Source organism: Neofelis nebulosa, chromosome 9, assembly GCF_028018385.1.
Source record: "Neofelis nebulosa isolate mNeoNeb1 chromosome 9, mNeoNeb1.pri, whole genome shotgun sequence".
Lineage (NCBI taxonomy): Eukaryota > Metazoa > Chordata > Mammalia > Carnivora > Felidae > Neofelis > Neofelis nebulosa.
This window is the reverse complement of record NC_080790.1, coordinates 129,807,487-129,834,511: the sequence shown is the minus strand read 5'-3', so window position 1 is coordinate 129,834,511 and position 27,025 is coordinate 129,807,487. Positions and strand designations below refer to the sequence as shown.

Genomic DNA, 27,025 nt, shown 5'->3' with positions numbered 1-27,025 from the left:
GTGAAAAGAAATGGGCCGATCTGTGTGTTGTGGGGCAACCTATCCTCAGGATCTGCGCAGGGGACCACTGCATAGAACCCACCTGCAGTGGGTTGCACAGGGTCCTCCAGCCTTAATCCATGTCCACCTGGAACCCCAGAATGTGACTTTCTTTGCAAAGAGGGTCCTTGCAGATGTAATTAAGGGAAGAATCCAGATGGGATCACACTGGATGGGTGGGCCCCAAACCCAGTGAGAGTGTCCTTATAAGAGACAGGAAAGGACACACAGACACAAAGGACATGTGAAGACAGAGGAGAAAGGGGTTATGTTGCCACAGCCAAGGAATGCTTGGGACCACCAGAAGCTACAAAGCTAATGAAGGATTCTCTCCTACCACCTGGACTTGCTCCCAGAGGGAACACGGCCCTGCCAACATCCTGTGTTCAGATTTCTGGCCTCTACAACTCTGAGAGAATAACTCTCTGGGGTCTTAAGCCAACCAGTTTTGGTAATTTATGCATGTACCGCCTTGCAGTGAATAGTGTTACAGAAAGATCCCAGGTTCTTTTTGGCGACACCTCCCCGCAGATGGCAGAAGGTGATTTTAGGTGATACTTGGGCAGTGGATGCCATATACCACTGATGCCCCCAGATTGAGAAAGTCCACTCTTTTTGATTCATTTTCTGGTCTCAATTAAGTCAAAGACACCACAGTTTGGTGTTATAGGCAGTAAAGCCTCTCTCCAATGTGCTGATCTCCCTTTCTGACAGAACGGGCTTGATCTCAGGGGCTTCAGCAGGCATCTCTACTCCTTTGTTTTTATCATATTTATTTATAAAAATATTGGTTTCCACAGTGTTATAATGTTTCCTTTAAAAGAAACATATATAGCACACCAGCATTCACAACATTATTCACAGCAGCCAAAAGGGAGAAACAACCCAACGGTCCATCAACAGGTGAATGGATCAACAAAGACCCGTATATATTATTCAGCCACAAAAAGGAAGGAAATTCTGACACAAACTACAGTATGAATGAATTTAAAAACATCACACTAAGTAAAATAAACCAGACACAGAAGGACAAATGTATGATTCTACTTATATAAAGTACCTAGAATAGGTAAATTCATAAAGCTAGAAAGTAGAATGGGGGCTACGAAAACAATAGAAAATACTGAAAAAATAGAAACCAGAACAGACTGTGGGGCGGGGGGACTGGGGAGTTGTTTACTGGGTAGAGTTTCTGTCTGGGATGATGCAACAGTTCTGGAAACAGATAATGGTGATGAGTATACAACACTGTGAACGGTATTTAACCCCAGTGCAATGTACACTTAAAAATAACGAAGACGCTATTTTACGTTACATATATATATATATATATATATATATATATATATATATAGTTTTAAATGCTTATTTATTATTTTGAGAGGGACGGAGGGAGAGAGAGAGAGACAGAGACAGAGACAGAGAGAGACAGGGAGGGGCAGAGACAGAGAAAGACTCCCGAGCAGGCTCCAGCTGTCAGCGCGGAGCCTCGGGGGCTTGGGGCTCAATCCCACTAACCAAACTGTGAGAGATCAAGAGTCAGTAGGTTAACCACTTAACATACTGAGCCACTTGGGCACCCCTATGTTATGTATATTTTACCACAACAAGAGCCTTAAAAAAAAAACTACTACAAGAAAATGTATATACATAAAAAAAGCAAGTTGCTTTCAAGAAATAAATATGTAAGCACATGATAACACAGGCGGAAGGCAGGCCCAGCGGGACGGTCTGGCCAAAGAACTGCATGCAATGAACACCAAGCTCCTTGTTTTTCTTATCTTGCTCCCGGCAGCACCTGGTTTCCAAACAGGTGTCCTGCTTCCTGCTTTGGCTTTCCACAAACACCTGTTCCTCCAGGAAGCCTGCCCCATCTATCAGAGGGCCTGATAGACCCCTTCTCTGAGGTCAAGCCCAGGCTGCCTGGAAGGCTCTTTAGGCACTCCATTACCTTCCCTACCCAACTCTGGTTCACTTGCCTATACTATTAAATATATTACTATTATTTAACTTGAAAAGTAACATCTATTGAACAATAGATTCAACAAAACCGAAGCGTATCAAACTCAAAACTGGAAGACGATCTCCCCCCACCTCCTCTGTTCCCACCACTCAGAACAGGGGCCACCATCTCCCAGGCCTCCCTGGCCACATAGCACTCCCGGAAGGGGCAGCCGCTGGATCTCTGCAGGGTGGAATGTGGGCCTGGTGCTAAGAGAGTTTCTGGAGGTGGGTTGGGGGACGGGGCTGGATGGGTGACCGGCATTAAGGAGGCCACTTGCTGGGAGGAGCACTGGGTGTTCTATGTAAGTGATGAATCTCTGGGTTCTGCTCCTGAAACCAGTACTACACTGTATGTTAACTAACTTGAATTTAAATAAATGTATTAAACATAAAATAAATTTAAATAACAGATATAAGTTCCAAAAGAAAAAAAAGTTTCTGCTTCTTCAAGAGAAGCTCGAGATTCAGGTTTCTATGTGAAATTCCCAGAAAGTTATATAGATAGAAAATACTTTAAAATAAAACTAATGCTTTTTAATTGTTTAAAAGTCAATTCCAATTTTAAGCAACTGATTTTAAATCAAGCACAATCAAAACACATCAGGCTGTATCTAGGAGTAGGGCAAGGGTTACAGTCTGTGTCCCCTGCCCTAGAATGAGCCACTGTGAGGGTGACTCAATTTAACCAGTTGTAGGGGGGCAGAGACATCATTCACAGTGGGCTCTAGTGAGGCCTGCCCAGTCCCTTCCCCAGGAGCTCAACATAGATTTTGAGATTCCATTTAATACATACAACATTTCCTAAGTATTATTTATAACAGTTTCAAATTGTGTTTTAGGTCAGACTGTGCGACTTGTTTTGCACATTTTACACTCTACAGTTTCACAGGTAAACGAATCCTAGCACCTAGGAGCAGAATCAAAATAGGAAGAGTTTGAATGTGATGAAGTGTAGCCACATAACTCTTTAATATTTTCAAATGAACCTTGTTCTCCTCCTCAAAATCAATTCCGTCACATACTTTTTAATCTCAGTACTTACTATGGATGTACACACATTTAAGTTCGAGTTTCACTTAGTCCTTGTACCACAAGATGATGCTCACGCTCTACCCACTGTGTGAACATGAGGGTATGAACACCCACACCCTGAGGACAGCACAGTATGGCAGCGAACAGAGAACACACGGGGCCAGCAGGGCTGGACAGAAGGCTCAACTACTTTCTAGCTCTGTGATGTTGGACGTGTCTCAACCTCTCTGTGGTCGCTTTCTTTATCTGTAATACCAGAGTGATGACAGAATGTGGTCATCTACATCATGTGGTTGTCATGAGGACAACATGAGCTACAGTGTATAAAGCATACTGTAAGCTCTGGCGCTGGACAAATACATTTTATCTTCCACTGTCAGCGGTAACCACTGATACATGTTTTATGCTAATTAGAGACTTTCCCCCAGAGAGCAGGTTAGTCTAAGGTGATAAAAATGCAAATAAATAACAAAATAGGACACTGAGTGCTCCTATGTTAACTCGAAACTGTGAGATTTATACTTTTTCAGAGAAGTCCGAGGTAATGATATCAACCCTAATCCAACAGAATGTTAAAAAATTCACGGGACAATATAAACTTCCCTCATGGTGAAGCAATGATAAGCCACCGTAACTAACCATCAGTGCTCCTAAAATTAAAGATAATCAATAAAAATCGTAAGTTGGGTAAACCTACCTTCCAATTTGCCAATTTTTTAAACTCTATAATTTTTATAACTGCTCCCATGAGAATACCTGGAAGAGAAAATGTAAAGTTGAACATAATTTAATTTATGAGAAAGATTACTCAGGTTTATCATCGTACAGAATCTGATTATTATGTCTTTAAATAGCTTTTATGGGTTTCTGCAAGTCTTGTGTCTGAAAACCTAAGAATGGAAATCAGTGTGACGTTCTCAGTCACAAGTTCCTTTCTCATTTGCATCTCAGGTAAACATACCGTTAATGAAGTCAACGACAATCTGGGGGCAGGGGTACAGCTGGGGAAACGGAAAGCTTGACAAAACCAGACCCAAGGACAGTCTTTCCGCCTGTCGGTTTGCTACATCCCCCCGTTTTCAATGTGAAACAACCAAAAGCTTACATGCTAAGTTTGCCTGATGCTTTTCCTACCATTTTCAAAAAAGAATCCCAGATCACTTTCTTAGACTCAGATGGCAGCTCTATGTAGAGCCTTTCGTTACAGATAAAACCCCGATGCTAAAAATAACCTAAAGTAACAATTCTGTGAAATTCCTGGAACGAAACAGACCATCTAAGTTCAGGCGTGTTTCCTTAAGGCTGACAGGCTCATTACTCTCTCATAAAGAACCTACCAAAAATAATTCTCAAAGAAGCATCACGGGTACAATTTAAGATTGCTCTGTTACTCACTAGATAAATGATTTTTAAGCCTGTTGACTCCCTAGAATCACCATGGGAGCTTTTTATAAGAAAGACACCTGAGCAGCACTCCAGACCTCCTAAGTCACCATCTCCGGTAGGGGGTGATACAAAGCAAGCCTGAAGACCACTGTCCACGCTTATAGACAAAGACCTACTTCCCCCTGCAGAGGAAGGAGCTTTTCCACGTCGACAACAGAAAGCTGAAGAAACACACTTTGTGGGGTGGGGCGAGAAGACAATACGAAACAGAGAAGTTTACCAGGAAAAGGAATTGCACTAACACTCATCGCTGTGGGGGAGGGGTTTCAGGTGAAGAGAGGAGATAAGCAACTTGAACTTTATAAGCCTCTCTACTATTTGAACTGGTACATATTATTAAGACAGTAACAAAATTACTTCAAAAGATAGACGAAGACAAAATAGATCTGAGCTGTAAAGGGAGTCAATGAACCTATTTTCAAAACACAAGTTGCCCAATTCAACTTTCCAGGTGGCATGAAAGCACTCATTCTAACCTCTCCAGGGTTCCCCAGCTGCTTTTTATTTCTTATCTTTCCAAATTTTGTATACATTTTAAGGACTTCTTTTTTTAACGTTTGTTTTTGAAAGAGAGACAGAGAGACAGAGGGATCCATGCTACAAGGTGGATGAATCTTGAAAACATGCTAAGTGATGGGGCACCTGGGTGGCTCAGTCGGTTGAGCGTCCGACTTCGGCTCGGGTCATGATCTCATGGTCCGTGAGTTCAAGTTCCGTGTTGGGCTCTGTGTTGACAGCTCAGAGCCTGGAGCCTGCTTCAGATTCTGTGTCTTCCTCCCTCTGCCCCTCCCCTGCTCACACTCTGTGTCTCCCTCAAAAGTAAACATTTGGGGCGTTTGGGTGGCTCAGTCGGTTGTGTCCAACTTCGGCTCAGGTCATGATCTCACGGTTCATGGGTTCGAGCCCTGCATCGGGTTCTGTGCTGACAGCTCGGATTCTGTGTCTCCCTCCTTCTGCCCCTTCCCCGCTCATGCTCTGTCTCTCTCTGTCTCAAAAATGAATAAAAGTTAAAAAAAAAATTTTTTTTTTGAATGCTAAGTGAATGTATTTTATGACCCATTTATATGAAATATGCAGGGTAGGCAAATTTATAAAGAGATAGAAATGGTTGTCTTGGGCTGGGGAAGAGGGGCTTGGCGGTGATAGCTAAAGGGAATAGGGTTTCTTTTTGGGGTGATGAAAATGTCTACAATCGATTGTGGTGATGGTTGCACAACTCTGCAAATATACTAAAACCCATCGGAGAGTACATTTTAAATGGGTAACTCATATGTGAATTATATATCTCAATAAACCTGTTACATTACAAGAAAGGCTACAGATTGTACAAGTCCACTGATACAAAATGTGTGGAATTAGGCAAATCTACAGAGACAGGAAGCAGGATGGAGGTTGCCAGGGTAGGAGGAAAGGAGGAAATGGGAAGTGAATGCTAGTAGGTAGGTAGAGGGTTTCTTTTTGCAGCGATGAAAACGTTCTGTAATTAGACAGCGGTGATGTTGCACAGCCCTGTGAGCATATTGAAAACACTGAACTGTACACCCTAAAACTGTGAAGTTTACAGTATGTGAATTACATTTTAATTTTTTCAAGAGTCACAACTTTTTAAATCAGTCCCCAGATGATCGCTGCTCACAGCGGACTTGCAATGAACCTGTCAGTTCACGCCTCTTTGTGGAAGTGTGTTGCCCTAGGGCAGATCCAGAGACGATGAATGGCACAGCACATTTTTATCTCTTGAGGATGTTGCCAAATTGTCCTCCCAAGTGCTGCACCAATTCACACTGGGCACCAGAGCGCTCCCCCATTCTCATGAACCCTGGATATCATCCGAATAACACTGTTGCCCATGTGATGGGCAAGAAGTTGCACTGCACTGTTTCACTTTGCATCTGACAGTTAATCTACATTCAGTAATCACTCCTGATTACTGGGGAAGTTGAACCTCTTTTCCTGGTTTCCGATTTCATTTTCAAAGCTAGCGCTTTTCTGCTCTACTAAAACCTCAACTTTCCCTTTCCCTTGTAAATGTATACCAAAGTTTAATACCATGGTTAATGCTTTTGTAATTACATATGGAGCAGCTGCATTTGAAAAATAATTATTCATAATTATTATTACATCTATTGATTATAATCATAATTATTCTATTGCCTAAGCTTGTTTCTATATTATTATTTATGAGGCATTGGAAAGCTTTGTGAAATATGATGTGATATTATCACTACTGTTACTATTTCTACTTGAGCAATTCTCTTTAATTTTTTTTAATGTTTATTTACTTTTGAGAGGGAGAGAGGGAGAGAGGGAGAGAGGGAGAGAGGGAGAGAGGGAGAGAGAGAGAGACAGAGCATGAGCAGGGGAGGAGCAGAGACAAGGAGACACAGAATCGGAAGCAGGCTCCAGGCTCTGAGCTGTCAGCGCAGAGCCTGACGTGGGTCTTGAACCCACGTGCCGTGAGATCATGACTGAGCTGAAGTCGGATGCTTAACTGACTGAGCTACCCAGGCGCCCCTAGGATTTGTCGCTTTAAGCTATTTCTAATCCTCCAGAGAATGCTTCAGGTATGAAGGCTCGGAGTTGAAGTAGCCAGTCTAATGGCTCAGAGCTAGCAAGGGACTCGACATCCTACCAGTTCATGACGCTAAGACACAGGCAGACTACACCCGCCTTTACAACCCGTGAACCCTCACCTCCCTCCCAGGGTGCAATGCTGCTCTACCAGCGTCACTGTGCAACGATCCTGATAATTAATGTTGCAGGAAAAACATTGAAAATGTTTTAAGGAAGAAAATCAGGTTGCAAAACCTGATCCCAATTCCCTTAAAAAAGATGTACATATATACATACACATATATATATTTGAACTGGTGCATACATAGATATATACACACACACATAATATACATGTATGTATACGTGTGTGTGCATGTGTGTGTATATATATACATATGTTAATTTGCCCTGTGTGAAAAAGAAGCACACACACATCCTATGTGCCAGGCACTGTGCTGATGTATAAAATACACATTATGTTAGTTCATCCCCACAATTACCCTGCAAGGCAATAAACCATGATAACACAGATGATGATATTAACAGCAGCAGCTAATAGTTACTGATTACTCAGCAGGCAGGCATCACACTAAGTGGCTTCTATGCATGAGCATGTTTAGTATGTGCAATTCTAGGACGTGAAGGCACCATCACCTGCACTTTACAGATAGGGAAACTGAGGCTAAGGCCCGGCATCACCTACCTAGTAAATAGCAGATACAGAATTGTTTAAAAGTGAATTGTTTTATCCTTATATTTGACTATGTAGCAGGTGCACATGGTACAAAATTTTTAAAGGTACAAAGAGTATTCAGTGAAAACTTGAGTCTCCAGGCTTTTTTTTTTCTAGGTTTTTGCTATCACTGCCCTTCCCACCTGAGTAAATACATGATTTCCCATGTGTGTGGGGGCATCCAGAGGAAAAACCCCTGAAAGAGGGATGGGTGGATCAAGGTTACAGGCATTTTTAATTCTCACGCCGCGAGGCCTGCCCAGCTGTCTTCACACAGCCCATCTGTGTGAGCTGCTGAGAAGGCCGAGCTGAGTGCTCACGCCTGTCCCCTTCTCCAGAAGAGCGTCGTCAGCTGCTGAGAGGCACCTTATCAATCAGGAAGCTGTGCCCACCCTGCACCAGTTCACAGCCAATGACTAACAGGGCGTTAGGAGTCCAGCCCCTTCGCTCTAAAGAGGGACAACCACAGTGTGGGTTCTTGCCCCAGAGCCCTCCTACTGAGGCTCAGGCTGGGCTTAAACTGAGATCCCTGCCGGTGTTTGGCTCCTTCTCCTCCCCTAGTCTCGTGTCCTCACAGATTTATTCATGAAGAGCATCCCTCGATAAATTACATGTCCCAACCTCCTGTCTCAAGACTCTGCTTTTAGGCTCCCAACTTAAGATAACTGGTTCCAAGAGCGGAGTGGTTCCAGGAAGCACACTCGAAGGATGCTCCCCGAGGAGGGAGGTGGATCTCTCAGCAGCCGGCTGGCAGTGAGGACCCCAACACTGGTGGGGAAGTACTGGTAGTCCCTCAGCTGGGGTAGCAGTGCCACTGCTAAGACTCCCTCGTGGTGACTGGGTTGGGACACGGGGTGGGAGGCAGTGGCTCAGGCAGCACGTGTGGTGTTGGAGAGGTTATGGGGGAAATAATGAGAACAGTGGAACGGTGTGGTTTTGCGGAGGGCCGCCAAGGTTTTTTGTTTTATGTTCTTACTTATTTTTGAAGGAGAGAGAGAGCAGGAGCAGGGAAGGAGCAGAGAGAGAGGGAGACGCAGAATTCGAAGCAGGCTCCAGGCTCTGAGCTGTCAGCACAGGGCCCGATGAAGGGTTCGAACTCACGAGCTGTGAGATCATGACCTGAGCCGAAGTTGGACACTCAACTGACTGAGCCACCCAGGTGCGCCCCCCGTCTCCCCCCCACCCCCCCCAGCCAAGGTTTTGAAAAGAGAGAAGGACAGGCTCAGACAATCACCAAATGGGAGCAAAGTGAGAGTCGGAGGGCCTCCTTGGCAACATGTAAGCAGGCCCTCACCTGCTGCAGCTGGGGGGCTTCTAGAGCGAAGATCAGGCACGGGACTTAACTCCAAGAGTGGCAGATCTTGAGAAAGTTGTGCTCAAGAGGGTAAAGCTACGTACGTCCTCTCCTGCCAGGCCCTGCTAAGGAAGATGTGCGACTCTGAGACGTGGCGGAGGGTCATCTGGGGGAGATTTACATGAGCACCTTCAATCTCCAGATTCCTGTGGACCCTCTGGGACAGCTGAAGTGCCCCCACCTCCCTGCTGGCATAAAGACCTCCCCAGGCTGTTTCAAGATTACACAGAAGTCCAAACAAGGCAGGCACCTTATGTTAACTCTTGCTCTCTGTCATTAACATAGTCCCAAAGGACCTAGACCATATGGACATTGCCCAGGACAACACCGTGGTCCACTAGACTAGGGGGACAGCATGCTAATCTGACACAACAAGCAAGAAGTGGCCAGTGGATGTCTTGATAAGACACCTAGGCTTCAGACGACAGAAAGTTTCAGGGGACCGCCCATCTGGGAAGGTAGGGGTCAAGTGGTCTGAAACATGACAAGACACTGCCTTCAAGTAAGAGACAAGATTTGCACCTTCCACCTCCCACCACTAAGAAGAAGCGCGATGCTGGGTAGGCCTCCTCCAGGCTTAGAGGCTATATATTCCACACTTGAGAAAACTACTTTGACCCATTTACTGGTTTGTGGGAGGTTGAGCGTTCTGAGTGGGGACCACAAGAAAGGGCCCCGCTGCAGTTCAAGCCGCCTGCCGCTTCTGCCATATCATCTGGCAGACCCCCTGGCCCCGGAAGTATCTGGGGTAGAAAGGGATGGTGTGTGACGTCTCGGGCAAGCCTCAATAGGAGGGCTCCTCAGCACAGATCCCTAGGGTTCTGGAACAAGGTCATGCCATTTGCAGCAGAGAACTACACGGCATTCGAAAAACACGGGAGGAAAAAACCCAAATAGTTCCTGGCACGCTACTGGGCTCTGGTAGAGACAGAGTATCTGAGCATGGGACGTCAAGTGCTCATGTGCCCAGAACTGTGCTTCCTAAGTGGCGTTGCCATAACCACCCAGTTATAAGGCTGGGTGGGCCCAGCAGCAGTGCGTTGTAAGGTCCAAGTGTTACATTACAGATCAGGCTTGGCCAGGTCCGGCGGGCACAAGCACGCTGCATGAACAGGTGCCCCGGGCCTCTGCGTCCTCTACAGCCGTGACATCAACACCTCTCCCTCCGTTCCTACGTACGGCCTCGCTGGGAGTTCCCCATGACCAGCTTGGTTCATGGGTGACTCAGTCAGCCTCTCACCTTGGCCGCTTCAGTGTTTATGCAACGGGCTCATGAACACAGCAGCTATGATGGCAGAGACGGGAGTTGTGCACAAGTCCAACAGCGTGGACTCCCTCCCACCATGGCTGTTCTAGCTGCTGCTGTTGTTGAATGGGTGACTGGACAGCCACACGGACCCACACCCGGCACCTGATGTGGTTCCATCCCCTGTGAAGACCAGCTAGCGCAATGATGGCCACTCGATTGTATCAGACCCCTTCCACCCTGGCAGTTCATTCTGACTGAGACGGACAAGTATGCCGGCGGGTATGTCTTTTGGATCGCACCGCTGTCCCAGGGCTCACAAGTGTCTGGTCCACTAAAGCGGGACACCGCCCAACAGCGTGTCAAACCAAGAGACTCACTTTATGGCAAGGGAGGTGCAGCAGTGGGCGCGCGACCATGGACCCCACGTGGTCCTACACTAATACGCCACCCCATCCAGAAGCCGCCAGCCAGCCAGAGTAAGAGGGTCTCATAAAGAAGCTGAGGCACCAGCTCGGAGAGGACATCCTACGAAGACTGGAGCTCCCCCCCGGGATGCGACTGACTCCTTAAGCCAATGGCCATTATAGGGCAGTACGTCCCTAAGAGTAAGCGGGGCACAGCACCTGCTTACTGTAGGAGTGGCCCCATTCAACATCACTCTCAGAGACTCCCTTGGGAGTAGGGATGCCCACTTGGAGAACTTCTGCTCCCATAGCCTGAAACTACAGGCTCAGGGGGTCGAAAGGTCCTGGCTCCCAGAAGGTGACCTTTCCACCAGGGTTCACATAGTAAGTGTTACAATGGCTGCTGCCTGGTCCCTTGGGCTCTTTGAGTCAACAGACCAGCAGGCCTAGAAAAGGCTTACCGATACTGGCAGGGAAGACTGACCCTGATCATCATGAGGAGACAGGTCTGCTACTATATAATGAGGCAAAAAGGGATATACTTACTTGCGTAATCCTCTTTTAACCACAGATGATTTTTTGAAAATACGTTAATATATTTTTAGCACACTTTGTCAGCTGTAATTATAGAGCCAAGTTATACTCTGGTAAGGTAAGTTTGAAAATCCAGTCCTTGACTCTGCTACCTACAGTAGTTACCCCAAAGAGACTCTAAAATGAGAATCCATCCCTCAGGGCAGTTTGCTTTCTGGGGGGGAAAGGCTGTCCAAATGTTTCGTTTTTAAAGCAGCTCACCCTTTCAGAGCAATGTCATTCGTTTTTCAAGCACAGAGGAGAACATTTATGTGGTACAAGAGGAAGTCAGAGAAATCAGCCCCAATGTAGCAACTTTCAGAATACAATTATTTAACAGTTATTATTTATTTATCATTTTAAAAATTTAGACTATCTATTTTGGTGTAACTGGAAGATTTGAGTATAAAATCTAACCTATGGATGATAAAAGGCTTAGCCAAGAGGAGGTGACCATAAAACTAGGTAAGTCAAGGCAGGACTCCAGGAAAAAGGAGGAACTTACTCCACGCAGAGGGCACGCATTTAGTTCATGGCAGAACAGCAACAAGATGTCCCCTCTGACCCGTGTGTCTACAAACTGAGTCTGTGCTGGCTCTCCTCCCTGCCTCGAGCACAGCCTCGAAATTCCTGAGAGTCTAACGTGATCATTTTGTCAGTCTGACAACCAACTCTGGCCTCTGCCGCTAAGACAGCTACTCTAATACCCACAGATGAATGCCTGTTTCTTCTCTAATAAAAATCAAAGCCCCTCAGATGCGAGGAGTTTCTGGGGGAGACACTGGAAGCTATGTCAGCATTAGACTTTAACAGTCTAAAAAGTAACAAAAGCTGTTACAGTTACAGCTAGGATTCTCCCTTTGTCTTAAAATTAAAAAAAAAAATTTTAAGAACTTAACTACAATTAGAATGTCATTACTACAGGCGCGCCTGGGTGGCTCCATTGGTTAAGCGTCTGACTCCGGCTCAGATCATGATCTCAGTTTGTGAGTTCTAGCCCTATGGAGCTCTGTGCTGAGAGCTCGGGGCCTGCAGCCTGCTTGGGATTCTGTGTCTCCCTCTCTCTCTGCCCCTCCCCCACTCACACTCTGTCTCTCTGTCTCTTTCTCTCAAAAATAAATGAACATTAAAAAAAATTTAAAAATATCATTACTGCATCTGCTTTTTCTGGAATTACCTTTAGTTAGTAACTCAGGAATTGAGTGATTTCTCATCGCTTTCCACTCAAAACGCCCACTAACACAAGGAGCATTATTCTTTTTTTTTTTTTAATGTTTGTTTTAGAGAGAAGGGGGCGCCTGGGTGGCCCACTGGGTTGAGCGTCCGACTTTGGCTCAGGTCATGATCTCACAGTTCGTGTGTTCGAGCCCCGCGTCGGGCTCTGTGCTGACAGCTCAGAACCTGGAGTCTGCTTCGCATTCTGTGTCTCCCTCTCTCTCTGCCCCTCCTCCCCCACTCATGCTCTGTCTCTGTCTCAAAAACAAATGGATATTAAAAAAAATTTTTTTTAATGTAAATTAGAGTGCGTGCACGAGGGGGAGAAGGGCAGACAGAGGGGGACAGAGGATCTGAAGCAGGCTCTGCACTGACAGCAGACAGCCTGATGTGGGGCTCAAACTCACGAAGCGTGAGATCATGGCCTGAGCCAAAGGCAGACACTCAACTGAGCCATCCAGATGCCCCACAAAGAGCACTATTCTCCTACTGAAAAAAAAAAAAAAAAAAAAAATGAAATCCTTTAGTCAGAACAAGAACAAGTCAATAATACTAAAGGCACATAGTTAAGAAAGTTATGACAAGGAAGCATTTTTGTGCATCCTACCAATGATTCAATCAAATCCAGTGTTTCTAATTATCAGTAGTATTCAGGCTAGGCCTTGGCATTTGAAAGGGCAAATTTCCAGCCCTTACTTAACCCCTTCTGGCCTTTCCTCTCTCTGAAATAAAGTATGATTGTGGGAGGGAAAATCTCCTGTTTCGCTATACGTGACAGAGGATAGTGGGCAGTACAATTATTTCCTTTTTATTCCTTGTAAATTTCAGTCCTAAATATAGAGTGAATCAGCACTGACAGAAGTAAATATGTGAACTTTAATGAAAAGACTAGTAAAAAGGAAAGAACACAAAAAATGATACAAATTCAAACCAAGTAAAGTCATCGAATCTACATATGGTTTGGAAGGGAATGAAGCAGAATGAAAATAGCTGACGTTGTCAATGAAAAGGATTGTTCTTTTTCTGTCTAGCTCTTTGTGCAAAAAAAAAAAATTTTTTTTTAAAGGCCTAAGCTACAAAATTCCCTAAGTACAGAAAGTATCCAAAAGCTCTGAAGAAGGGTCAAGAAAATATTTTTAGAATTTCATGTTGATACTTTTTTTTTAGAAACAATGAGAAAAGTCTGGAGGCTCATTTGAAATTACAAGACAATAGAAGGGGGAAAATGTGCTTTTAAAGTGTAGATAGTCCTTTTCTATACCAATAGTTTCTTAGGTACTCTGAATGTGTAACTGTAACACGAAAGGCCAATCATGTCTCTCAATGACTGCAGTCTGAAAAGTAACTTTGGGCTAGAAGAGGTAGGCTGGGAGAGTTTATCCCTAAAGAATGAAAACTCTATTTTCTCTGGCAGTTTCATCTAGATTCTTCGTTGGCACAAAAGCTGGAAATTCTTGAAATGGTGGATAGCTCAATATTTTGTTACACTTTGCTCCAGTAAGAGAAAAAAAAGTTTTCCTTCAATTTACATAGCTTTATGAAATATAAAACTATTTTGATAGCGTTGTCAGCATTTCTAAATTCTAACCAAATGTCTTCTAACATAATAAAAAATACCTTCTGGACCCCAGCACTCTTCTTGGAATTACCCTTAGCATTCCAATCACCCAAGTTACCTAACAAAAGTTTTGAAAGCAAGATTTACTTGCTATCAACCCTCCCACGACCTGGCCCTACAGGCTACAGTTACTTCTGCTACATCAGTGAAGAAGTGAACCCTGTGGATGGAGAGCCTTGGCCAGTCCCCAACACCATCCCACCCTGTGTGCAGAATGGGGAAGCCAGGAGGTCAGAGTTCATCCTACAACTTCTGGTGGAAACAGGAAGAAGAGGAGGCCACGTTTTCCCACTGTGACTCTCCTGTAAGGGTAGTAGGCCTGAAGCTGGAACGGCTTATCACACGGAGGGAGCCTGCCTGAGACTGCAGCCGAAACAGAGGGAAGCACTGTTGAGAGGTGGAGAAAACTTGAGTTTAGGAGACTTGATCCACCTGAGTCTGAAGCCAGTGTCACTGGTAGGTTTTCTGGTTCCAAAGGCCAATGGGTCTGCAACTCCACCCCTGCCAATTTTTCTTTGAATCAATTTGAACTGATCTTGCCCCTTGAATGGAAAGAGCCCTATATTTGTTGAGATGCTTTTAGCTGCAAGTAAAAGAACACCTGCTTAAAAATGGCTTCAACAACACATGTTTCTTATTTCATACAACAGGCAGCTCCAGGGCTATCAATTCAACAAAACAATGATGCAGTCGAGAATCTGGGTTTCTCATCTGTCTCCTTGGCGATCCTTAGCATTCTGGCTTTTGTCTTTGAGCCACAGTGATGGCAAGATGGCTCCCAATGCTCCAGGCATCAGATCGTTACACAACTGAATCAAAGATATGGGAAACTTCTCATCAGAGAGGATAAGGCACACTCCACCCCCACACTCTGCCCCGTGGTCTCACTGGCCAGGATGGGGTTTCACTCACACTGCCTTGCTGCCTTCACCTCATTCAACCAATCAACGGCAAAGGAGAGTGGAATTATCACGATGGCAAAGACCAGTCTTGACTTGGAGGGGCACGCCTTCCTTGAGTGCACTGTGGCAAGATACCTGATCAAAATTAGGGTTCTATTTTCAAGGAAGAAGGGGCAATGGCCCTTGGGTAGGCAACCGACAGTGTCTGCTATAACTCCTAGTACAAGCACTGGTGTTCACTGACCTACAATTACCCAAACATTCAAAGAGTGAAGAACATGACATTCCAAACCAAATGATAAGAACCATCATTTCCATGGCACAATAACTAAACACACATCAGCTATAGTTCTTATTCTAAGAAACTATGAAAGCTGACTGCAAAACTGTACATTCCTTGGAGTGGTGTTTTAAGTCTTTACTGAATGTCCCAGAATAGGTGTTAGTTGTGTAGGCTATTTTCAGTGTCCTGATAGCAGCAAAGGGATGATCATACATTCTTAGACCTTGAAGGCTTTCTTTTTTTAAAATTTTTTTTTTTTTCTTCTCCAATGTTTTTTTTTTTTTTTTTTTTTTTTTTATTTTTGGGACAGAGAGAGACAGAGCATAAACGGGGGAGGGGCAGAGAGAGAGGGAGACACAGAATCGGAAACAGGCTCCAGGCTCCGAGCCATCAGCCCAGAGCCCGACGCGGGGCTCGAACTCACGGACCGCGAGATCGTGACCTGGCTTAAGTCGGACGCTTAACCGACTGTGCCACCCAGGCGCCCCAGACCTTGAAGGCTTTCTATCTCGTTAGCTAAGGCTGTTAGAATCTGCTGGGAAGTGCAGCTCAAGAGCCTGCTAAACAGAGAATAGGAACTCTAAGTAAAATTGTTTTCCAACTCTTGACTGAAGATCAGTACTATCCAGTGGTGTTTCTTCCTTAAGATATGGCATCACTGGGGGGTTACAAGGCTCACATGAGGTGGCAATGCAAAAGCTCATAGGTGAGAACTAAGCACCACTTAGAGGAGTAATGTGAAGCCCAGGGAAAACACAGGAGGGGCTGAACCAGCTTAGTAGGAATGCAGACGATGATGGGACAGGGAATCAAAGTCTGAACATTCATTTCCAAAGTTAAGCTAAACCATCAATGTATTATAAAAATATTACTCAACCAAACCTGTGAGGCAAAGAAAATTAACTTACAGAGAGCATCGGTGGTGATGAGGGAAAATTAAATCTCATGAGTAGGCAAGTGGAAAAAACAACACAATATCATAAACTGATAAATGCCTTAGCGGGTCTCAGTGAAACCTTATTTACCATGCCTTAAGCACCCCCAAACACATTTTTGTCTTGATTTTAATCCTTACTGAGAAGGAAGGTCCCTGCTTCTTCCTTCATTAACCATTTCAATTAACTTTCATGTGAGCTCACATCTATTATTACACTGATTCATTCCCTCTAAATAGGAGCTGATTACCTTTTTTCCTTTTTTAATTTTACTGAAGTATAGTTGACATACAGAGGCTAGTTATCTTAACAATTTATTGCCACAGGAAACAAGAAAGACATGCAAGTGAGGTAGAATGGAATACTCCTGAACACCTTAGATCTCATTCTGACATTAGAGTGAGCCATCTCTCCTTCTTAGACCATGAAGTCAGAGTTCCTTCTGGCTGTAAAATTCAGTGACCCTATGAATTAAGTGTCCATTACTTGCCTTAGTAGACTTGGGTGTCTGCATAACCTAGTAACAGAGGTCAATGTGCCCCGAGGGTAGTTCTAGAAGCAGAACGGGGGGGGGGGGGGGGGGGGGGGGGCTTCTATGTGACCTTTAGGAGGTCATCACTCCTGAGTCACGGTGTCCTCATCTGTAAAATGGGATCATAACACCCTCGTGGCAGGTTGCAGTGAGGATTAAATGAAATCGGGCATGTACCACATCTCATGCTGTTTCTGGCACTAGGAAGGCACTCAAAAAATGGTACTACTACTGCTTTTATTATAGGATCACTGACAAGCACTTACCTAAAGAAACAACAGCAACACTCTCTGGCAAGAAATGTAATCTGTATCGGATCAGTAAATGCACCAATATGATGCAGATAGCTGTGGGAAAAAATAAGACACTGTTAAAACAGCACAATTTCAAATAATAAACACCAAGTTCAAAGCAATGGTTACTTCTGGGGGGGTGGTGCTGCTGCTAAGGAAAATGGACAGCGGACAATGACATGGGAAACTTCAGTTCTTTTTCCAATCTCTTATTTCTTAACCTGGAAGGAGATTCAGTGTTTTATAACATTGTCTCCAGATTTTTTATGTGCCTGAACTAGTTTATTTTCCAGTGGTTGCTGAAAGAGCAACAGACATCTAATCTTTTTCCCTAACCGCATAAACCTTACACAATCATGTATTCAAATCTCTAATTCTGAGAAATGGTCTTCAACTTTTTGGAAGTAATCACCTGGAAAATCTGAAATGGGAGGAGGAAGTCAGGGAAATCAATCCCTTTAATCAAATATAACTGCAACAGAATATGTTGCCACAAAGTGTTTTGCCACCATGGGATTGGTTTTCTTTTCACAGAGAATGAAGTGAGAGTATAGTCCACAGAGAACTAAGTCAAAACTGTGGTCTGGTGGGGAGAACATCCGAGACCTAAAGATGGGGTGCCTGCTCCTCAGCTAGGTACTGGGGCTCCCACTAGTTGAGGGCTCCCCATGGCCAGACACTGCACTGAGTACTTCTCAAACACAGTCTCATTTAGCCCCCAACACCCCTCTTAATGAGCTATTATTACCATAATCTCTTTTGATTATAGGCACAAAAACAGGCTTCAAGAGGTCATGTCACTGTAGGTGCTGCAGGGTTGAGCCCGATTCCAACCCTGTGCCTTTATGTTTTGTTTTTAAGTTTCATTTACTTATTTTGAGAGAGAGAGAGAGGGTGCAACTGCCGAGGCCCATGCAGGCCTCAAACTCAAGAAACTGTGAGATCATGACCTGAATCGAAATCAAGAGTTGGAGACTTAACTGACCGAGCCCCCCCCCAGGCCCCCCAACCCTGTGCCTTTAGCCATAGGCATCCACCACCTCCCTTCCGCCTGTCTTCATTCCTCAGTCACCAAAACAGGAGTCATGTTTAATTTTGCTCACAAGTGGGGCGGTCACGAAAAGAAACAAAAGAATGTAAAACTGAAAGAGATAAGTATCTCTGGACCCTCCCCCCCATAAGAGTATATTTTCACATAAATAATTCCTAAATGTAATTTCATGGCCCAAATGCAAGTGTGCCTATCTCTTTCTTTTATTATGCACCTAGGTGGGATAGCATCTCATCAATCACAGGACTATCTTAACAGTACTAAGTATAACTGTTGCCTTTTTTGTAAAAGGAAATGTTTAAACAATCCGCATAGTGGTTAAATGGCCACCATCAGAGCCTGCACTGACAGACCAGATATTGTTAGGCCCACCAAAAAGCACCAGGTGGCCAGAAAAAGGAAACAGTTGTAAATATAGAAATTTTGTCCTTCTTGCATTCTGTGCTTTCAACTATCAATCTGTGGTGTTACTTTATTATAAATATTTAACCTAGTTAGAAAAATCCTACATTAAATACCAAGAGCAAGAAAAATGTTCTAATGCGTAAGCACGACATGTGACTAGTGAGCAGGCCTACTGTCTAAAAAGGCAGGTACATAAGTGGGCTGAATATAGATCTAGGGAGTTCACTCAGTTTCTGATCTTTCTTTGCACCAAGCTAGATGAAAAAATTAATTGAAAAAGTTTATTCTCGGGGTGCCTGGGTGGCTCAGTCGGTTAAGCCTCCTGACTTTGGCTCGGGTCATGATCTCATGGTTCGTGAGTTTGAGTCCTGTGTTGGGCTCTATGCCATCAGCACGGAGCCTGCTTCAGATCCTCTGTCCACCCTCCTCTGGCCCTGCCCTACGCACTCTTGCTCTCTCTCAAAAATAAATAAACATAAACTTTAAAAAAAAAACTTCAAAGTTTAGGGGCACCTGAGTGGCTCAGTCGGTTAAGCGTCCGACTTTGGCTCAGGTCATGATCTCGCAGTTTGTGTTTGAGCCCCGTGTCAGGCTCTGTGCTGACAGCTCAGAGCCTGGAGCCTGCTTTAGGTTCTGTTTCTCTCTCTATGCCCTCCCTTGCTCACGCTCTGTCTTCTGTCTGTCTCTCACAAAAATAAACATTAAAAAATAAAAAATAAAAAACTTCAAAGTTTAAAAATAAATAGTTTATTCTTGTAAATCAAACAACAATTTGCCCCTTTAAGACAAAGGGGAAAACCATCTATCAACAGAGAGTGCTAAGTAGGAGGTTCAGCAATGCCAGGGAATGGTCTTCAACCGTTTAAAAGAATGAGGTCTGAAAAGATGGCCCAAAGAATGGATGAAAATATTTGTAAATCATTAATCTGATACAGGTCTAGCAACCAGAATACACATGAACTCTTACAACTCAATAACAAAAAGACAAACAATGGAATTTGAAAATGGACAAAGAACCAGAATAGACATCCCTCCAAACAAACAAATGGCCAAGTAGCACATGAAAAGATGCTCAACCTCATTTGTCCCTGGAGAAATGCAAATCAAGACCACAAGATGCAACTTCACACCGACCAATGAGTAAGAGATGGTGATAATTAAAAAATAAAACAAAACACAATGGAAAATAACAAGTGTTGGCAAGGACGCGGAGACACCGGAACTCTAGGCCATTGCTGGTGGGAACGAAATATGGTACGGCCTCTGTGCAAAGTATGAGTTCCTGAGAAAGTTACACATAGAGCAACCATTTAACCCAGCAGCTCCACTCCTGTATGTACGTATGTATCAAAGAGAAATAAAAACATACATCTACGCAAAAACCTATACACAAATGTCGACAGCAGCCCTATTCACAATAGCCAAAACACAGAAACAATCCAAATGTCTGTCAACTGGTGAATAAACATAATGTGGAATATCTATAAAGGGGATTATTATTCAGCCATAAAAATGAATGTACTTCTAACACACGCTACGACACGGATGAACCTCGAAGACATGATGCTAAGTGAAAGAAGCCAGACATAAAAGACCACATATAGGGGGCGCCTGGGTGGCGCAGTCGGTTGAGCGTCCGACTTCAGCCAGGTCACGATCTCGCGGTCCGTGAGTTCGAGCCCCGTGTCGGGCTCTGGGCTGATGGCTCGGAGCCTGGAGCCTGTTTCCGATTCTGTGTCTCCCTCTCTCTCTGCCCCTCCCCCGTTCATGCTCTGTCTCTCTCTGTCCCAAAAATAAATAAAAAACGTTGAAAAAAAAATTAAAAAAAAAAAAAAAAAAGACCACATGTTGCATGATTCTAGTTGTGTCTGAAATATTCTGGGTAGGCAAATTCCTAGGGATAGAATGCAAAATAGTGTTTAGTAAAGACCCGGGGTAGGGGAAGATGGGGAGTGACGGCTTTCGATGGACACTGAGTTTCCTTTTGGGGTGATGAAAATGTTCTGAAACTAGATAATGCTGATCGTTGCATCGGCATCGTGAGAGTCCTAGATGATACCGAATCGTACACTTTAGATAAAATGGTATATATTTTATGTTTACTTTAACACACATTCTTCAAAAAAAAGCAGATATAAAAAAACAGAACATAAAAGGATCTCCAAGGCATCTGTGAGATGAAAAAGCAAGTTACTGAATCCTGTTTGTTGTATTAAAACAAACAAAATCCAAGCTCTATGTGCCTTTACAAATGAATGTGCATATGAATAGATATATGTAGATACACACACAAGTACATGTTTTCAAGTAACCTTGGAAAAAACAGAGCAAGAGGCAAAGGTTTCTGTGAGGTATGGAGGGTAGGTATACCACAAGTTAATGTTTCTAAACATTCATGCCTAAAGTAATCATTATGGAAACTTCATCAAAACAGGCGTTATCAATTTTAGTAACTCCATTCAGTTTAATGGAGTTAAATAAAATGCATGTGCCTTGGGGTGCCTGGGTGGCTCGGTCGGTTACGCGTCCGACTTCGGCTCAGGTCATGATCTCGCGGTCCGTGAGTTCGAGCCCCGCGTCGGGCTCTGGGCTGACGGCTCGGAGCCTGGAGCCTGTTTCCGATTCTGTGTCTCCCTCTCTCTCTGCCCCTCCCCCATTCATGCTCTGTCTCTCTCTGTCTCAAAAATAAATAACGTTTAAAAAAATTTAAAAAAATAAATAAATAAAATGTATGTGCCAAATGATGCTAATTGTTAACTCTAGTAGGTCAATAAAAATGACTCACCATTGTTTCTGCAGAGTCCAAGATCAGCAAGGGTTAAATGTAAGTCAACTGATTTCAAGCTTCTAAAGTCAAAAGTAACTAGAGTTTTGGCATCCTTTCTCAAAAAAGGGGAACACGCTGTAATCCTTTGACAAGCTTAAAGGACATAAAAGTTACAATTTCATTTGACTTGACTAAAACAGTAAGCAAAAGTGGTTAAATGTGTTCCAGGTTAGGAGTTCCTGAAGTCTAGAATAAATCATGGACCCCAATTTCCCTCAATTCACTACAGTTCATGTACTCAGTGAGTTAGCAAGATACCTATTTAAAAAAAATTTTTCTTTTAATCTTCATTTATTTTTGAGAGAGAGAGGGAGACAAGAATGCGAGCAGGGGAGGAGCAGAGAGAGAGAGGGAGACACAGAATCTGAAGCAGGCTCCAGGCTCCGAGCTGCCAGCACAGAGTCCGACGCGGGGCTCGAACTCACGGACCGTGAGATCATGACCTGAGCTGAAGTTGGAGGCTTAACTCACTGAGCCACCCAGGCGCCCCAGCAAAATACCTATGAACTCCAATTTTTTATCAGATTTATATGTTTGGACATCTAATCAGGAATCAATATACAAGATACATATTTTGTTGATAATATACAAGAGAAAAAATGTCTTCAAATTTATTTAAAAAGAAAGCATTCCACTCTGCTAATGCGTGCTGACCTATCCATAAAAAATGGAGACACCAATTCCTAGACTGCCAACGGTCTGATTAGGTGAAAACAGAATGCACCTGACACTAGTGTGACTGTGAAGTCCAGGTTTACCATCTGTTTGAAAAGATATCCAAGTGAAATACACGACACTAGTAAACAGGTTAGCCCTTTCTGGCCCCAAAGATGTGTTACCGCTGTGCTGGGTTTGGCCGGGATTAAAAGCACTATAACCACCTGCTTTGTGGTCTCAGGCACAAACCAACCTTAAACGCTCCACACCCTGAAAATTACTTTGAAAGTCTGACTTATTCTTTTTATCTTCCCATGAAAAAAGGAGACTACAAACCAAAGTTTTCTTCCTGGTCTCTGCCTTTTATGTTCTCTGCCATTATGAAGCGGACAACAATGTAAAGAGACTAGGAATACTCGTCCTTCAAGATTATGGATTCGGGGCGCCTGGGTGGCTCAGTCGGTTGAGCGTCCGACTTCGGCTCAGGTCATGATCTCGCGGTCCGTGAGTTCGAGCCCCGCGTCGGGCTCTGGGCTGACAGCTCGGAGCCTGGAGCCCGTTTCAGATTCTGTGTCTCCCTCTCTCTCTGACCCTTCCCCGTTCATGCTCTGTCTCTCTCTGTCTCAAAAATAAATAAACGTTAAAAAAAAAAAAAGATTATGGATTCAAGTACTAAAGATTTCTTGACCAAGAACTGTTTTTCTTTACATTCAACTACCATCACAGCGTAAAAAGGAGAAACAAGAGGAAACAGAAACAAAATTCAACTACATTCACAAGGTAAAAAATTATCTGGGCTTATCAAGTCCATACGGGACGATGAACGCCGGTGGTTTGTGTACTTTTTCTGTATTCTATTTAAAAGGTTTTTCGGGACACCTGGGTGGCTCAGTCAGTCGACTCTGATCTCGTGTCCGTGGGTTCGAGCCCTGCGTCGGGCTCTGTGCTGACAGCTCAGAGCCTGGAGCCCGCTTCAGATTCTGTGTCTCCCTCTGTCTCTGCCCCTCCCCTGCTCGTACTCTGTCTCTCTCTTTCTCTCAAAAATAAACATAAAAAAATTTATTTTTTTAAGTGTTTTTGGAATCTATGAGAGATAAGGCTGAAACCTCAGGCTGAAAACCTGAGATTTTATTTATTTTTTTAAAGATTTTTTTAAGAATTTCTACACCCAACGTGGGGCTTGAACTCATGACCCTGAGATCAAGAGTTGAATGCTCTTCTGACTGAGCCAGCCAGGCACCTCGAGTCCTGGGATTTCAAACAAAATTATTATATTAAAACTATTTGACCATTAACCAGAAAATATAAATATGCCAACTTCACTCTTCAAAATAGAGTGTGGATTTGGGTCAAATTCAAAGCTATTTCTTCCTTAGTCAGCTAGTCCAAAGTGGCTACGTAGTTTCATCTGTTTGTTTTTTTGTTTTTTGTTTTTGTCTAAAACAGTTCTCTACGGTCTCCGGAAGGCATCTAAACTATCACCTATTACCTAAACTTCTTGACTGATGTCTGGCAACCCAAATTTTAATCTCTAGTCTCCCCAAAACCAGGCAAGTCAATCACTTCATCTCTCTGGACCTAAATTTTCTCACCCGTTACAGGAGGAGGTTGAACAAAATGAGTGAATCTGTTCAAAGAAAAATATCACATAAGTAAATAACAGCACGGGTGGTACACAGATATGGTAAAAGTCACAACCACAGTTAATGGCAAAGTTAAAGGGGAAGGAAAAAAGTGTGCTAGGGCAAGGGTGTCTGATCTTTTACTCAGCGGCAAAACCTTTAATTAAATAAAATTTACATGGAAACCTGAGAGCAAAGTGACAAAATGCTGTCTCTGGTCAAAAAGGCAGATGCCCTCCCATTTGACTTACCCCGCCTCCATTATCACCACCATCTACACAAGCATACACACTCACGAGCACAGCCTGAAACCCACTATACTAGGAGATGCTCAAGGTTCTGTCTCGGTCAAAAATCCTTCCTTTCTTCCAAATGATATCTAAGACGTTATAGAAAGAGCTCTTCAGAATTGCTAAGCTCGGCGATTTTACGAAGAAAAAGGAGTACCCTGTTATGTTATGAACTGATCATCGTCCCTCAGTGTCTGAAGCGCAAAAACCAAATGGAAGGAAGACTTGACATCAAGTAAATGGTGGCTTAGACAGGGTGGACCTTATGGACAACACACACAGACACTCAAGATGGCAGACGAGGGTGTCTCCACATTCACCTAGGACGAGGAGGCTGAAGAAAATGGTCATGCCGCTTGACTGTTCCTCCTGCTGAGCCTGCTCCCCCGTTTGCACGGGGAGAATGGGCTTGGCAGGGGTCGGGAGCACCAGTTTCGTAGTGACAACCAAGGTAGTGTGGAGAGTGACATTGAAACCTTCATGAGTTGTATTAGGGAACCTGTTGGACATAAAAAGCAGCAGTATTAGATAAAGGGAAATGGGCCCTGAGTACCAACACATGCGCACGCACACACACGCAGAAGGGGAATCTGGCAAAGAGGATGATGGATTCACAAGTCTTAGAACCAAACTGATCCAGAAAGTTCCTGCCTGCTACAGCAGGAGAGTACCAGTGGCTTCAGGTGCTCTGAACCCAGCACTTATGGGACAGAAACAAGGGGGGGAATTGGGGCCAGCGTAGAAATAAAATGCTGCCTGCTCTTTGGCATTAAATAAGGGATTCAAACGGAGGCACACTGGACTGTCATCACATTCCAAGATCCGACATTATTTACATGGCGCCTTTATTTCTCCAGTTTACATTCTTTTCCTTGAATTATAGCTGCAAGTTGACGAAGCCACCTGAATTTACCCAACTGTTGATCCGGTTGGAACACCTCACCCCACTTGACAAAATCCTTCTCAGATTTCCAAAGGCTCAAATGTAACGTCCCCTGTAATATGGCATCTGTCCCGTTTCTCAGTACTCTCCTTGCTCCGGGGTGGGATTGTTAAATAGGGCAATATTCATATAATAATCATTGCAACTGTGATTATAACAGCTGGTGTTTATTGAGCAATGCTTCATGCCAGAGACTAGGTAACACCACAACCTCTCATTTCATAGGCAAACCATGCCTGAGATGGGGACGATTACTTTCCCTTTTTTACCCATGAATAACTGAAACTCAGAGAGGCTGCATAACGTGGCCAATATCTCAGTTAGCCAGCGGCAGAATCAAGCTTTGAGACCAAACTTGAAATCACTGGGGCCATACCACCTCTTTTTTGCTTTGCGCTGCTGAGGCCCAGTTCAATGTCTGCAATAGAGCACACACTGGGTAAATAAGCTGCCAAGATGAAATGACCACCCAGCTGAAGAGACGTATCTGAAAAGATGTCAGGTGAGGGAGTCAGATTTCAACCATGGGGGTTCCTTCTTAATTTTTACCTTACCCTTCCACATAGGTAGGGCATCTGTAACATGCAACAGATTGTGCCCGGCACGTGCGGAGACAGACTAAAGAGTGGTCCTTCCCCCAGAAGTACCTGGAGGACACTGGACGCCTCACACATCTCTATCTCATCTCAGCTAGCCCCTCACTCTTTCTATTCCAGCCATCCTGCCTTTCTTTCTGTCCCTAAAAGACACTAAGCCCTTTCTTGCTTCCAGCCATTTGCACTTGCTTGTTCCCTCTCCTATCCCTCCTTCTTGTCCTTAAAGTTTCAGCTGGCATGTCACCTCTTCCTGCAGGGACGCCCGCCCTAACACTTCCATTTCCTTTTAGAACACTGAAGTCATCTTGCCTATTGATGGTCTATTCCCACTAAAATGTAAACTACCTGAGGGCGGCTCCTGGTCGGCCTCCTTCACTACTATGTGCCCAGGGCCTGGAATAGAGTAAATGGCCAATAGTTAATGAATGAATGAATCTCGGTGGAGGAGACAGAAGAGAAAAATGACCGTTACAATGGAAGAGGCGGCTGGCTAAGTAGGGGGGTAGGGGACTTGCTGGAGGAGGCGGCGGAGCTCTCCCCAGTATTCAGAAGACCGAAAAATGGGAAAGTGAAATCTGGGTTGCGGTTTCGGCCAGACGGCTTTCGAGGCCTGCCCTGGGCTGTCGATTCCCGGCACGAGGATCTGACCTCCAGGAGGCTTAAGGGCCGGGCTGGGCCCAGGCCCATCCCTCCCGCCCTCCTCGCTGGCGCGGGCATGGTTAGTCCTGCCCAACCGGCACAAGGAGCTCCGCCTTTCAGGGCCGGAGGGCGGCCTGAGGCGCTCGCTGTCACACCCGCCGGGGCCCAGCCCTGCCGCCTCCGCCGCCCGGGAAATGCCCACTCACTCCTCTTCCGCCATCTTCTCCCCCATCCTGCGGAGCCTCCAAGACCACCGAGTTCGGAGCCGGGGGCTAGCAGGGACTGCTTTTGCTTCCGGCTTCCGCTGCAGGCGCGGGCTGGCGGACGGGCGGGGGGCGGGGCCTCGGCCGCGCGAGGGCGGCCCTTCTGTCCCTTCGTCTCTGTGGCCTGAAGGTGGGAGGACCGTGTCAGGGCCCTTTTAGGACGCCTGACTGCTCTGCGTCTGGGGACCTTCTGGCCCCATGAAGTTTTGGCCTTTCTTCATCCCAGGGCGGGGACGTTTTGAGGGAAGCTCCTGTGAGGTCGTTGTGACTCACCCTGAGAGCAAGCACTCTCCATCCAGTGTGGAGGACTGCGTTCCGAAAGTTGAGAAGGAAACGTCTAACCGAGGTTGCGCAGAGGGACCCCAGGGGTACACTTCCCTGATCTGAGCCCCAGTTTTCCTCGCTGTAGAGAGAGGACTAGCCACTTGGGCCTCGCAGAATTGTGCGGTAGTCTATCTGTAAACAATTACTGAGTTCTGACTATCATTCAAGTAGGTGATGACGATCTGGTCCTGGATCTTTCATTAATTTGTTCGTGGAGTCGACTGCATGTGCCTAGCGGTG

The 27,025-nt window shown here is 44.7% G+C and overlaps 1 protein-coding gene and 1 long non-coding RNA gene across 4 annotated transcripts in view; both read right to left on the bottom strand.

Annotated features, from left to right (window-relative positions):
* Positions 1-26,547, bottom strand: part of SLC9A8 (solute carrier family 9 member A8) — a 71,410-nt gene extending 44,863 nt beyond the window's left edge. Inside the window, exons 1-5 of one of the 3 annotated variants that reach the window (XM_058685919.1) lie at positions 26,405-26,538; positions 25,905-25,952; positions 24,341-24,519; positions 17,142-17,222; positions 3,773-3,831 (exon numbers count right to left, since the gene is read on the bottom strand). In XM_058685919.1, coding sequence (XP_058541902.1) covers positions 3,773-3,831; positions 17,142-17,222; positions 24,341-24,519; positions 25,905-25,952; positions 26,405-26,430 — 393 coding nt within the window. In that variant the 5' untranslated portion in view covers positions 26,431-26,538. Of the gene's footprint in view, positions 1-3,772; positions 3,832-17,141; positions 17,223-24,340; positions 24,520-25,904; positions 25,953-26,404 lie in introns of all 3 variants that reach the window. The other 2 variants (XM_058685917.1, XM_058685918.1) reach the window with 2 other exon arrangements.
* Positions 13,459-16,904, bottom strand: LOC131485909 (uncharacterized). The gene is made up of 2 exons (XR_009249072.1): positions 15,901-16,904; positions 13,459-15,631 (listed from the first exon to the last, which is right to left on the bottom strand). It is a non-coding gene; the product is annotated as an uncharacterized LOC131485909 (long non-coding RNA).
* Positions 26,548-27,025: the final 478 nt, after the last annotated feature.